At 43.6% G+C, this 15,046-nt stretch overlaps 1 protein-coding gene across 6 annotated transcripts in view; it reads left to right on the forward strand.

Annotated features, from left to right (window-relative positions):
- The window catches only part of PTPRA (protein tyrosine phosphatase receptor type A), a 168,520-nt gene that overhangs the window by 105,471 nt on the left and 48,003 nt on the right, over positions 1 to 15,046 (forward strand). For all 6 annotated transcript variants that reach the window (XM_017872569.1, XM_017872573.1, XM_017872570.1 and 3 more), the window contains 3 exons: positions 11,779 to 11,863; positions 13,041 to 13,114; positions 13,350 to 13,486. In XM_017872569.1, the coding sequence (XP_017728058.1) occupies positions 11,779 to 11,863; positions 13,041 to 13,114; positions 13,350 to 13,486 (296 nt within the window). The remainder of the gene's footprint in view (positions 1 to 11,778; positions 11,864 to 13,040; positions 13,115 to 13,349; positions 13,487 to 15,046) is intronic.

A 15,046-nucleotide genomic window follows, 5' to 3' on the forward strand; every position in this document is an offset into this window, starting at 1 on the left:
AAAAAAAAAAAAAAAAAAAAAAAAAAGTGTTAGGGCAGTTTGGGAGGCTGAGGCAGGTGGATCGTTTGAGCCCAGGAATTCCAGACCAGCCTGAGCAATATGAGGAAACCTTGTCTCTACTGAAAATACAAAAATTAGCCAGGCATGGTGGTATGTACCTGTAATCCCAGCCACTTGGGACGCTGAGGTGGGAGGATCACCTGAGCCCAGGAAATGGAGGTTGCAGTGAGCCAAGATTGCGTGACTGTACTCTAGCCTGGGCAACAGAGTGAGACTCTGTCTCAAAAGAAAAAAAAAGGGTGGGGATTATCATAGTGCCATTATTATTATGAGTTTATGATGGCTTTCTCTAAGTACCTTTTACATTCAGTGCCTTTTAGGCATCAAGGATTCCAGAAAAAACATATATTAAAAAAATACATATATATATATATGCGTATGCTTCCCTGTCTCAGGGAGGAAATACATGAACATCAGGAACCGAAAGCTACTCAGTTACATGCCATTGGATATATCACACAAAGTGCTGAGGGAACTCAGAAGACTCATTATATCTGGGGAGTGGAAAGGAGGCACAGAGATGAGCTTTGGGAAATTTAAATTAAAATAGCAAATGGGGAAAATGAAGACACACTAGACAGAGCACAAGCAAAGAGACATGAAAGAGCAAAGTCATATGTTTGAGCATCTGTGCGCAGTTGACATGTGTGAGGTGTGGGGAGTGGTCGGAGGTGGCCTCAACAGAATGGGTGTGGTGGTCCACTGAGTTCATGAGTTGGAGCATCTCCTGAAGATGATGGTGAGTAAGGAAGTCACATAGTCAGATGTTGGTTTTAGAAAGATATTCCAGAGGACTTAGGAGAGGTAGATGGACAAGAGAAATTTAGGTTTCTGAATAATTTAGCTCAAAACAACAGTGATTGGGCTCAGCCCAGTTGTTAGATTCTAGAGGCAATCCAATGAATATTGCTGTTTTTAGAGCAATAGGAAACATTTAAAACAACATTACAACCTTGCCTTTGAGAGCTGATAAATACTTTGTACCAAAAAGTGTGGCAATAGGTAAATGGGCCATAGGAACTGGGGTTATAGGACTATGGCTAGTCCTTCACTGACGAGTTTCTTAGTTGACCAGCATGTGTCTGAAGTCGTTAAGTCACTCACCTGTTTACTTGTGAGCCCTTCAATTAATATGGCCCTTTGTTTTCTTGGAAAGAAGTGATAGCAAGTAGGTATCTGTTGTCCCAGAACACCATTTTAGTGTTTTATCATTTTATGCTTGTTCCCTGGCCTGAATCTAGAAAGTAAAACTTTGCTAGAATGAAGTTGGGGTTGAAACAATTCGGTTTGTAACCATACTGTCTCTGTCTCATCTACTCAGCCCTGCTTTTGTAATGTAAAAACAGCCATAGATGGTATGTAAATGAATGAACATGGCCATGTTCCAATAGCATTTTATTTACAAAAACAGGCAGCGGGCTAAATTTGGGCTATAGTTTGTCAACCCCTGTTCTAGACAAAGAACTGCCTGAGCGTAGGAAGCTGGACTGAGGTTCTCTACTAGTGTGTGAACTTGTGGATGCCAAAGCCAATCTCTTCCCTTCATGTCAGACACTTTGCAAATGTTACCTGTTTTAAATCTCCCATTACCTCTAAAAGGTGGAGGGTGCTATTCTGCCATTTCATACATCATTCTAAGAGATTATCACACTACTAGTAAGTTAGGGTAGTAGGAATTTGAACTTCAGGTCTGTCGCACCCTGAAACCCCATGCCCTGGAAATGGTTTTCTAAGGCTGGCCTGTGGTTCGTTGGTTGATTTCAACCCAGAATTTAAGAATGTTTTGAGAATACATCTAGATGTAAGGATTTTTTTTGTCAATATTACTCCACAAACTAGATTATTTATTTTGGCCTGATAACTCAGGAACTTTCTTGTATTATTTCTCTCCCTTCTTACTGGTTTCTTCTTTAGACTCTCCTGTTGCATAGGTATTGGATCTCCTGGACCTATCCAGCTCCTTTCTTTTCTGTGCTGTCATATTTTTCATCTCTGATTGCTCTGTGTTCTGGGAGCTTCCAGGACAGTTGCTCTTTCATACAACTAATTTGGTTTTCATTTATATCAGTTCTCCTATTTAGCCTTTCTTTTTTTAGAGGCAGGGCTGGGGCAGACTCGTGCTCTGTTGCCCAGGCTGAACTGCAGTGGCCTGATCACAGCTCACTGCAACCTTGACCTCTGGGACTCCAGCAATCCTCCAGCTTCAGCCTCCCAAGTAGCTGGGACTATATAGGCATACGCCACCATGCCCAGCTAATCAGGTGTTTGTTTGTTTGGTAGAGACAGACTCTACCAGAGTCTTGCTAAGTTGCCCAGGCTGGTCTCAAACTCTGGCCTCAAGCAATCCTCCCACCTTGGCCTCCCTAAGTGTTGGGTTTACAGGCATGAGCCACCATGCCTGGCCCTGTTCAGCCTTTCTATCTAGATTTTTTTCTTCCTAATCATGTTGGCATTTTTTTGTTTGTTTTTGTTTTTGTTTTGTTTTGTTTTGTTTTTTGAGACGGAGTCTCGCTCTGTCACCCAGGCTGGAGTGCAGTGGCCGGATCTCAGCTCACTGCAAGCTCTGCCTCCCGGGTTCACGCCATTCTCCTGCCTCAGCCTCCCGAGTAGCTGGGACTACAGGTGCCGGTCACCATGCCCGGCTAGTTTTTTGTATTTTTTTAGTAGAGCCAGGGTTTCACCGTGTTAGTCAGGATGGTCTCGATCTCCTGACCTCGTGATCCGCCCNTGCTAAAGAGTTAGAATGTCCCAAATAACTTTAAAAAGAAAAACAATTTTGGAAGACTTATACCTCTTGATTCCAAGACTTATTTCAAAGCTATAGTAATCAAGATAATGTGGCATCAGCATAAAAACAGACAAATAGATCCATAGAATGAAAAATCATTCAGAAAGGGACTCGTACATATATGGTCAATTGATTTGGGACAAAAGATACTAGGCAATTCAATGGGCCCAGACAATCTTTCAGCAAATAGTGCTGTAACAATGAGCAAACCACATTCAGACAATGAACCTCTATTCTTACCTTCATCAATGTACAAAAATTAACTCAAAATGGATGCACCTATTAAAGCAAAATAAAACAGAAACTGAGCCTAAAAAATTCCTGAGCAAATAATTCTGTGTTTTAAAGATCTTAACTTTGCTTTTATCAAAGACTTAACTCTGATTAAATTGTAAGTATAAACAAAAGTTAACTTGAGTCATTTCTGATAAAAGCTTGTGTTACACAGAACTAAAACTTAACCCCAGTCAATCATAAACAACCAACTAATATATGATTATGTGATAAGGAACTTTCCAATAAAGTACCTTTAAAATAAGGAACTTTCCAATAACGTACCTTTAAAAGGCAATTTTGTAAAACAATTTCTTTATTTTGCTTTCGTGTTTTGCCATAAATACTTGCCTCTGATATTTTGTCATTGGAACTCTGAGGATTTTGTAGTCTGATGTTCCACAATTCATAAGTTGCTTCTTACTTAAATAAACTCTTTAAAATCTATTGTGTCTCAGATTTTTCTTTAACAAACCTAAATAGAGAAGCTCAAACTATAAACCCTCTAGAAGCAAACACAGGAGAAAATTCTAGTGACCTAGGGTTTGGTAAATATTTCTTTAATATGATAGAAAGCAAAAGACTTTAAAATAACAAATCAATACACTTGAAGCTTTTGCTTTTCAAAAGAAGCTTTAAGAAAATGAAAAAAAGCCAGGCATGCTGGCTTGTCCATGTAGTCCCAATCATTTGGGAGACTGAGGTGGAAGGATCCATTGAGCCCAGGAGTTCGGGGCAGCAGTTACTCTCCAACCAGGGTGACAGAGCAAGACCCCATCTCAAAAAACAAAACATTAAAAAAATACGAAAAAGCCGGAGAAAAATATTTTCAAAACATATTTTAAACAAAGAATTTGTATCTAGAATATATAAAGATCTCTTACAACTTAATGAGAAGACAACCTGGTTTTTTAAAAAGGACAAAAGATTTGAGCGAATATTTCACCAAATAAGATTTATGTATGACAAATAAGTACATGAAGGAATGTTCGACATCCCTACTCATTAAGGAAAAGCTAATTAAGAGCGCAATAAGATACTACTATACACCTACCAAAAATGTTAAAATAATAGACTGACCTTACCAAATATGAACGAGGATGTAGAACACTTGGTTCTTTAGTCCACTGCTGGTGTGAATGTAAAATAGTACAACAACTTTGAAAAACCATTTGACAGTTTCCTTTTCTGTTTGTTTTGTTTTGTTTTGTTTTTTGTTTTTTGCTTTTTTCTCTGAGACGGTGTCTCACTCTGTCGCCCAGGCTGGAGTGCAGTGACCGGATCTCAGCTCACTGCAAGCTCCGCCTCCAGGGTTCAAGCCATTCTCCTGCCTCAGCCTCCCAAGTAGCTGGGACTACAGGCGCCCGCCACCTCGCCCAGCTAGTTTTTTTGTATTTTTTAGTAGAGACGGGGGTTTCACCGTGTTAGCCAGGATGGTCTCGATCTCCTGACCTCGTGATCCGCCCGTTGCTGCCTCCCAAAGTGCTGGGATTACAGGCTTGAGCCACCGCGCCCGGCCGTTTTTGTTTTGTTTTGAGATGAGTTTCGCTCTTGTTGCCCAAGCTGGTGTGCAATGGCGCGATCTCGGCTCACCACAACCTCCGCCTCCTGGGTTCAAGCGATTCTCCTGCCTTCGTCGCCCGAGTTGCTGGGATTACAAGCATGCGCCACCACGCCTGACTAATTTTGTATTTTTAGTATAGATGGGTTTTCTCCATGTTGGTCGGGCTGGTCTCAAACTCCTGACCTCAGTTGATCTGCCCACCTCGGCCTCCCAAAGTGCTGGGATTACAGGGTGAGCCACCGCGTCCAGCCAGTTTTTAAGAACTCTTTCTTACTACTCAGATTACTCCTTTTTAAATAGTGGCCTTTACAAAATATCAGTGTAGGCTGGGCACAGTGGCTCAAGCCTATAATCCCAGCATTTTGGGAGGCTGAGGCAGGCTGATCACCTGAAGTCAGGAGTTCAAGACCAGGCTGGCCAACATAGTGAAACCCTGTCTCTACTGAAAATACAAAACTTAGCCAGGCATGGTGGCATGCGCCTGCAGTCCCACCTACTAGGGAGGCTAAGGTGGAAGGATCGCTTGAACCGGGAGGCCGTTGCAGTGAACCGAGATCACGCCACTGCACTTCAGCCTGGGTGACGGAGTGAGACTCCGTCTCGAGAAAAAAAAAAAAAAGGCAATGTAGCAGTGGCTCACACCTGTAATTGTAGCATTTTGGGAGGCCAAGGCAAGAGGATCACTTGAGACCAAGAGTTCAAGACCAGCCTGGGCAACAACAAGACCCCCCCCATCTCTACAAAAAATTTAAGAAAAAAAATTTTTTTTAAATCAATATGGCATTCTGTTGCACAAATTGCAGTGTATTTTAAAAGGTTTATTCTTCTGTTGTCACCTCCATTTCCCAGGGTTACCATTGCTCTGTTTGAGCTATGCCCTGGACCATTGAGTGGCCTAGACTGTGCTCACAATAGGTGTCCCTTCATCCCTTCAGAAGACAAACAGGGACATATATCCTAAACCAGGAAGGGTTCAGTGATGGCTCGGGAAAATCGGGACAGGGTGCAGTTACCCTCTAGGTGAGCTGCCGTTTTCTTTTTCCTTTCCTCTCTTGTGGTTGCCTAGAGTTAGCTTGGGCACTACTATGGTTTTTTTCTGTCTTCAGTCCCCAGGAAACTTTCTGTGGACCCAGTATACTTAACAATCACATGCAGTGTAGACCTGCTCTGGTGCCAATTCTAACCAAACCAAAAAAAAAGCATTTATCAGACACTCAGGGAAATTCAAGCAGTAACTGAATAATATTAGATGATACTAAGGAATTAGTGTTACTTTTTAAATTGGATAACAGTATTATGTTTATGTTAAGAATCTTTATCTCTTAGTGATACATACCTAAGTAATTAACATTTGAAATGATAGGTCTCAGATTTGCTTTAAAAGAATTCAGTTAGAATGGGGTGGGTATAGACCAGTGGTTCCTTACTGGGGGCTATTTCCCCCACAAAGGCATTTAGATACTTTTGGTCATCAAAATTGGGAGTTTGCTACTGACATCTAATAATTAGAGGCCAGGGATATTGTTAAATGTCCTACAGTGCACACGACAGACCCACATAACAGAGAATTATCTAGCCCAAAATGTCATTAGTGTGACATTGAGAAAATATATATGCAGCATTTATTTTGTAAAAAAAGAAGCCCTTACCAGTCTCTGTGACAAACTCTCTACTCTGTGTAGAGCACTATTTTTCCAGCTGAGTCTAGATGGGAAGCCCCACTTATCATTTGGGCTGTGGGTGTACTGGTGCTGGGTTGGCAGGCCTTTGCTTAAGTACCATCCTGGTACCTCAAGGTCCACTTTCAACCCCAGTCCCAGTTCCCTCTGAGCTTGAGGTGTTTCCAGGCCCAAACTGGTAGAACTAGGACTTAGTTTTCAGCTGGAAGCTCTTTGGCTCTGTTTGATCTCTTGGGCAGTTGAGTCTCATCTCTTTTGTCTTCCAGAAATATCTCAAAGTTTCTGATCTACATATGCCACCTTTTGCTGCCTTTCAGATATGCTGTTGATTCATTAGTATTTTTATATTTCTTCTACCATGTCAGTGTGCTTTAGGGGAAGATGAAGAAGTAAATGTATAGATTTAGTCCAGTGTCTTAAGCCAAATGTGCCTAATTAGTTTCTTTCTTTCTTTTTTTTTTTTTTTTTTGAGACGGAGTCTCGCTCCTTCACCCAGGCTGGAGTGCAGTGGCACGATCTCGGCTCACTGCAAGCTCTGCCTCCCAGGTACAAGCGATTCTCCTGCCTCAGCCTCCTGAGTAGCTGGGACTACGGGTGTGTGCCACTACACCCGGCTAATTTTGTATTTTTAGTAGAGATGAGGTTTCACCATATTGGCTAGGCTGGTCTTGAATTCCTGACCTTGTGATACGCCTGCCTCGGCTTCCCAAAGTGCTGGAATGTGCCTAATTACTTTATTATAATACCTGATATACTGCCTCCTATAGTTAGAATTTAACAAAGACGTATTTAGTGATAAATTACTATTTTTTTTGTTCTTTGGCTCAATGTAATTCATTGTTTGTTTTGTGCCTGTTATGTGTGAGACCCTGTGCTAGACTTTAGGTGTACAGTGAGAATGAAGTAGACATGTAATTCTTGCTCTTGTGGAATTTATGCAATAAAGGAGGGATGTTGATTAATCAACAACAGTCAAATATGTAATTACAAAGTGTGAGAGGAATTATCAAGGAAAATAATAAGGTCCTTGCCTTACAAAAATAGTATAAGAAATAACAGCCTTTTTTTTTTTTTTTTTTTGAGACCGAGTCTTGCTCTGTCGCCCAGGATGGAGTGCAGTGGTGCAATCTCGACTTACTACAACCTCTGCCCCCCAGGTTCAAGCAATTCTCCTGCCTCAGCCTCCTAAGTAGCTGAGATTACAGGCACGTGCCACCATGCCTGGCTAATTTTTTTTGTAATTTTTTTTTTTTTTTTTTTGAGACGGAGTCTCGGTCTGTCGCCCAGACTGGAGTCAGTGGCCGGATCTCAGCTCACTGCAAGCTCCACCTCCCGGGTTTACGCCATTCTCCTGCCTCAGCCTCCCAAGTAGCTGGGACTACAGGCGCCCGCCACCTCGCCCAGCTAATTTTTTGTATTTTTTAGTAGAGACGGGGTTTCACCATGTTAGCCAAGATGGTCTCGATCTCCTGACCTCGTGATCCGCCCGTCTTGGCCTCCCAAAGTGCTGGGATTACAGGCTTGAGCCACCACGCCCTGCTTTTTTGTGTGTTTTTAATAGAGATGGAGTTCCACCATGTTGGCCAAGCTGGTCTCGAACTCTTGACCTAATGATCTGCCCACCTCAGCCTCCCAAAGTGCTGGGATTGCAGGCATGAGCCACCGTGCCCGGCCATAACAGCTAAAATTAAGTACATATTGTGTGCTAGTTACTGTGCCAACAACTTTACATGAATGATCTAATTTAATATGCAGAATAACTTATTTCAGAAATAAGGAAACTGAAACTTATGATCCTAATTTAGTATTAGGAAGTCAGAGAAGACCTGTGTGGGAAAAGTGACACACAGAGAACCAGACAAATAGGAGATAGCCAGGCAAAGAACAGAGGGAGGCTGTGTAAAGCAGAAGGAATAACATGTTCAAAGGCCTGAGGATGAATGAATGAAAGAAAGCGTGGAAGGACAACCAGTGGCTGAAATTGAGTGAGTAAGGAAAGAGTGCAAGAGGTAGGGCAAGTAGGGGCTAGATCAAGGGGGTTGTTAGAGTCCAGGATAAAGAGACTAGATTTCATTCTAAGGCATGAGAAACTGTTGGAGAGTTTCACCTAAGATTGGTATACACCGTAAGTTGCTTTCCTAGAGATCCCTCTGCTTTGTGGAGAATGGATTGGCAGGGGCAGAGGCTTACTGTGATCCAGGTGAGAGAGGGTGGAGGTTGGGACTACACTGGTGGCAATAAAAAAAAAATGCAAAAAAAAAAAAAAAAAAGACAGATTTGAAGTTTTAGATATATCTCTAAAATATATTACTTGCAGCTGTGCTAGATATAGAAGATAAGTGTGAGGAAGAGATCAAGGGGGTTTCCACATTTCTTTCTTGAGCAACAGGGTGGATTAGAGTACTAGCTACTGAATGGTGAGGGAAAGGTTTTAAACACAGAAAGCCTGTGTTGCCTATGAAATTTGAAGTGGAGGTGGAAAATAGGCAGTTGAGAATCTGGAACTCAGAAAAGAGGTCTGACCAAGCAAAGCAACTGTGGGAATTGCTAGCATGGCATTTGTATTTACAGTCATCTCTCTGATCAGATTAACTAGATATAGAGAAAAGTGCCAAGGACAGAGCCCTGAGGAATTCCCACATTTAGAGATCTGGTGTTGGAAGAGGAACAGATAGTGAAGGAAACTGAGATGGAGCAGACGAGATAGAAGGAAAATCAGAGGAGTGCTTCATTGTGGAAAGCTAAGAGAGGAAAGTGCTTCAGAGAGGAAGGAGTGATCAGCCAGTCCAAACGCTCATTTTAAGATGAGAGCCACATACCACAGTATGTTTGAAACTTACCATTAACAAAGAAGCATCATGTAATGTCTTCCGTCTCTCTTAAAACAAAAAAAAAAAAACCATCTGTCCACCTCACATCTCCCTCCATCTGTCACTCCTTTCCACTGTATCCCTTAATGTTAAAAGTCCCCCGGAAAGGACCCGGTGTCTCACTTTGTCCTTTTTCTATCTTTATTTCACTCCATTTAGGCTTTCTCACCCATATTCAACTGAAAACACTCTTGGAAAAGTCACCAGTAGCCACTGTCTTGTCAAATCTGATTTCACTTCTCTGTCTCATCCTTCTTAAGTCTGTAGGCAATACTTGATTGAATTGATTGCTCCCTCCTTGAAAATCTCTGCTCTTGGCTTCTATGACACTGCATTCTTAGATTAACCTCTCACCTCATGGCTGTTGCTTATGGGTCAGTTTAGCTTTTAAGAGAATGTAAATCCAGTTGTATATCTCCTCTGTTCAAAGCCCTCCGATGGCATAGTGTTTCTCATCACACTCAGAATTAAATCCACGATCATTACAATGGACTCCCAAGTCCTAAGTCTGCTGGCTTTTACCCACCTCTCTGTCATCTTATATTGAACTGGCCTTTGTGCTGTTTCTTGAACCTGCCAAACTCCTAAGAGCTACTATGCTTGCTGTTCCCTGTGTCTAGAAAGCTCTTCATCCAGATCTTTGCATGGTTCACTTCATGTTATTTAGAGCTCTGCTCGTATATTACTTCCTCAGAGAGACCTTCCCAGACCACTCATCACTGCTCCCCAACCTGTCACTTTCTCTCTCCCCACCCTGCTTTTTATTCCTCATAGCACTTGTCTCTGTCTAAAATTAAGTATTGACTTGTTTATAAACAGTGTCCTCCTTCCTCCCCACAGAATGTAAGCTTTCTGTCACTTGTCTGCTTGGACACTTGTCTGCTCCTAGTGTCTCAAACAATGGCATGCAATTGCTGGTCCACAAATATTTGAAGGAATGCTGCTAAAAGGTTGAATCAGATGAGGATGGGAATGTTCCTGCTGGATTTGGCAATATGACATTTGTTGGTATTCTGGCTGAGCAGTTTAAACAGAGCACTGAGGGTGGGAGTCAGAGCAAATAGATTAAGGAGAACCTGGAGGTAAGGAGTTAGACAAGACGAATTAGACAACTGTGTGGAAAGTCAGGTGAGAAGAGAGACGCGAAGCTGGTGGTGGCTGGGGGAGGGTAATGAGGTCAAGAAGACAAGTCTTTGAGGTGACAGCAGTGGATGTAATCCAGAGCACACATGACAGGTTGGGAGGGACTTGTCTTCCATTTTAGCAGGTAGGAAAATGGTGAAGATAGTTACCAAGCCACTCTGATGGTGTAGTTCATGGAGTGAGGTGGGGGGTGAGAGTGGAGGCGGATGAGTCAGTGCCTGGCCAGCTGCATGAGAAACAAGGCTAGGTATTGGGTGAAAGGGAGCCAGACCCTGTGAAATGAGGTGGGATTGCCATGTCTTCAAGCCAGATGTTGCCATGGTTGGGGTCCTGGCAAAAGGTGACTAAGGGAGCAGGGTGTGGAAAGAGGGGGGAAAAAAAGCACCCAGCAGTTTTGTTACATGGTGGCTCAGGATCTAATAATGTCTCCTTGTTTTGTTTTATTTTTATTTGGCTGGTCTTGAATTCCTGGCCTCAAGCAGTCCTTCCACCTCACCCTCCCAAAGTGCTGGGATAGGCATGAGCTGCCACACCCAACTGTCCTTGTTTATTTGATTGTTTTGAGACACAGTCTTGCTCTGTTGCCCAGGCTGGAATGCAGTGTCACAGTCCCAGCTCACTGTAACCTCCATCTCCTGGGCTCAAGTGATCCTCCTACCTCAGCCTCCTAAGTAGCTGGGACTATAGGCACACATCACCACACCGGCTATTTTTTTAATTTTTAGTAGAGATAGAGTTTTACCCTGTTGTCCAGACTGGTCTCAAATACCTTGGCTCAAGCAATCCACCTGTTTCGTCCTCCTAAAATGCTAGGATTACAGGCGTGAGCCATTGTGCCCTACCTGTCTCCTTGTTTTAATTAGGAACAATATTCTCTGTGCCAGGAAACCATTTGGGTTTATGATAGGAATATGGTCTTTTTCCCTTCCTCTCCCATCTTCCTCTAGATGGAGCCCACTGAGGCTGAGAGAGTGTACAGTGTTGGCCCTGCATACCTAGCTTGCCATCAGAATTGGATGTGTTCATGCCTCCAAATATTCCAATACTTTTTACATGCTAAGTACTGTTTTAGGCTCAAAGGATATAGCAGTGAGTAAAACAAACTGTCTGCCTTTAAAGAGCTTTTATTCTAATGCAGGGAGACAGAGTAAATAAATGTATGATAGTCAGAGATGGGGTGAGCATGTCATCCTGGGCCCCATGCTCTCTCCCCGCCTCACCTCAATAGCCCTGGCATGGCAGTGGGAGGTGCACACTCACACTTTCTTCTCTGTTTCCATATCCTGGCATCTGCAGAAGGACTGAATGAGCTCTTCCTCTTCAGGGTGTTCCCTTGAATGGCTGACTTAAGCCCTCCATTGTACAACACAGTATTGACTTGTTCTGTTTTCTTGATTTCAGATGAGACACCAATTATTGCGGTGATGGTGGCCCTGTCCTCTCTGCTAGTGATCGTGTTTATTATCATAGTTTTGTACATGTTAAGGTGAGCCTACTAACACTTCACGTTCTCTTAGATTCTGTTTCAATACCCCAGTGTCCCAGTGAACCCACACAGTCCAGTAGACAGTAGGATATACACAATGAATAGGTTAGAGGGGGAATGGCACATGATAGTGCTAAAATTGAAGTTCTACTTAGAAATGAATTAAAAGCTCTACGTAGTCTTCCTTAAGTCCTAAACCCTCCCTCTTTCTTCCATCTGTCCAAGCCCAGTCCCCCAACTCCAGTGCAAGCTAAAACCCAGAATGGTAGTTTGGAGGTTGAAGTAAGAAACCACAGTTTGTTATTAGGGACAGGTGTTACAGGATCTTTAGGTCTATCCCTGTTGAAGCAACCCCTAAAAGGGCCCCAGTAAGATTATATGCTCAACAAAAGCCTACTTTATTTCTAGTTGGGGGTTTGTCCCCAAACCCTTCTGGGACCCCTGGCCCTGGCATGCTGAGCTGAGGCATGTGAGTTGTGAGTTACAGGATCCCTCTTTCTAACCTTCTTTCAGGATCCTCTAGACATTACCACTCAAGCAGAAGCAAGGAAGGGGAATCCAAGGGAGAGAAGAGGGTGGTGCATTTATTCTCTTCCTGCTAAAGCTACTGCCCTGACTAATTGGGTTTAGCCCTGCCTTATCTTTGGCCTAACCTATTCTGTGCTCCCTCTGTTCTTCTGCAGGGATAAAGAGAGGGGAATCGTGTGCCCCCTATAATTTGTCATATGTCTCCATCATTCTGCAGGAGACTTGTGGCCAGAACTGTGTCCACCCAGTCCAAAGCTCTGGGCTTCTCCCTGGGTCTCCCAGGCTACACTGAGGAAATACCAATATTTTTGTTTGATACATATTGTCTGTCTCCCCCAACTGTATTCTATCCACTCACTCTCTCTCCACCTGGTGTGGCTGTGCTCTCCAGTGAGCCACATGAGCCTCAATATACTGTTGGGGTTCCCTGGTTGGGTCCCAGTGTGCTGAGCGTAAACAGGAGTATCCCGAGGTACTTGGTCGCCCCAGCATGCTGCTGCCTCAGAGTGTGCATGACCTGTCTCTAAAAAAGCCCGATTATTTTTAAAGGAGATTTAGAAAGGCTGAATTGATGAGCAGGAATACAGAGCTGTGATTTGCCTCTCCTGCCTCTGTGCTTCATTCTTCACTGTGATCATTTTCTCATTAGGTTTAAGAAATACAAGCAAGCTGGGAGCCATTCCAATTCTTTCCGCTTATCCAACGGCCGCACTGAGGATGTGGGTAAGGCATTCCTTAATGTCATGGGGAACCTTCACAAGGAAGGAAATCAAGAAATTAGGAGTTTCTCCATCCTTTTAAAAGAACAAGACAATAAAAGAGGAAAAAAAAAGATTTTGAAGAGAACAGTCCTACTTTTTACAGGCCTGGTCCATGAGGTAGAACCCCCAGTTTAGCCTGCAGAAAAGGGGCTAGGTCTTCAGGGCACCTGACTGACCTTCTCCCTTGTGTACTGCAGAGCCCCAGAGTGTGCCACTTCTGGCCAGATCCCCAAGCACCAACAGGAAGTACCCACCCCTGCCCGTGGACAAGCTGGAAGAGGAAATTAACCGGAGAATGGCAGACGACAATAAGCTCTTCAGGGAGGAATTCAACGTGAGTATTTTGTTGAGACTGGTGTATCAGCAGGGAAGAAGACAGACCTAAGGTCAGACCTTTCAGACCTTTTGAGTCATGAAGTAAAAAATGGGCTTTTAATGTTTAAGAGGTGAGAAATGTTTTACCAAGTTTATCTGACTCCCTGTATGATCATCGATTGGAAATGAAGTAAGATTTGCCTCACCTCCTAATCTACCCATCCATTCATTCATCATCACATCTCTTACTTCTTTTGTTTAATAAATACGTAGCAAGCATCTAATATGTGTCAGGTGGTATTCTAGTTGCCAGTGATATGATGAGGAGCAGAAACAGGTCCAGTCCCTACTCTCAATTAACTCACTGTCCAGGAGGGAAACCCCACAAACGAGAACAAAAATAACTGTAAGTTCAAACAGCAGTGTAGCACGTGAAGGACTGGCGCATATTTGTAGGCATCCATATTAAGAGGTTGTCTTTTTGAGTCTAGAGCAGGGGTGTCAGTGTTTAAAGTAGACAGTAGGATAGATCAGTGTGGGAAATGAGAACCATGGGAGACTACAGAGCACAGTTCTCATCTTGAATATTTAGATTAGTATTTTTTTATAATTCCCACAAGGAAGCAGAATACGTTTGTAAACTACCAGTTGGTGATCCTAGCCTACCAGTTCTGATCCCAGATCAGAAGAGCTTCTGGCCGGCACGGTGACTCAACACCTGTAGTCCCAGCACTTTGGGAGGCCGAGGTGGGCGGATCACGAGGTCAAGAGATCGAGACCATCCTGGCCAACTTGGTGAAACCCTGTCTCTACTAAAAGTACAAAAATTAGCTGGGCGTGGTGGCATGCACCTGTAGTCCCAGCTACTCAGGAGGCTGAGGCAGGAGAATTGCTTGAACCCGGGAGGCGGAAGTTGCAGTGAGCCAAGATTGCACCACTGCACTCTGGCCTGGCAACACAGCAAGACTCCATCTCAAAAAAACAAAAGAAGAGCTTCCTCGAATAAATGATATTTTAGCTGATACCTAATCATAGGCAAGGGGTGCGAGGAAAGGGCAGTAGGGAGCCTTCTGGGCACTGGAAATAGCAGGAGCAAATTGTCAGGAGTGAGTGTGCTGAGGGAGGGCACATCCAGAACACAACAGGGCTGTGTGCAGCTGAAGAGCCGAGCTTCAAAGGAGGATTAGAGGTGAAACTGAAAGATGGCTGGCCAGACCACAGACCTTGCAGATAGTCATGAGAGAAGTGGCAAGCCATAGAGCAGCTAGATTTACATCTTGAAAAAATAACTCAGCCAGGCACGGTGGCTCACATCTGTAATCCTTAGCACTTTGGGAGGCCAAGGCGGGCGGATCACAAGGTCAGGAGATTGAGACCGTCCTGGCTAACACGTTGAAACCCCATCTCTACTAAAAATACAAAAAATTAACCGGGCGTGGTGGCGGGTGCCTGTAGTCCCAGCTACTCGGGAGGCTGAGGCAGGAGAATGGCGTGAACCCTGGAGGCGAAGCTTGCAGTGAGCTGAGATCGTGCCACTATACTCCAGCCTGGGCGATAGAGTGGGACTTTGTCTCAAAAA

The sequence above is a fragment of the Rhinopithecus bieti genome, unplaced genomic scaffold, assembly GCF_001698545.2.
Source record: "Rhinopithecus bieti isolate Rb0 unplaced genomic scaffold, ASM169854v2 scaffold_7580, whole genome shotgun sequence".
NCBI lineage: Eukaryota > Metazoa > Chordata > Mammalia > Primates > Cercopithecidae > Rhinopithecus > Rhinopithecus bieti.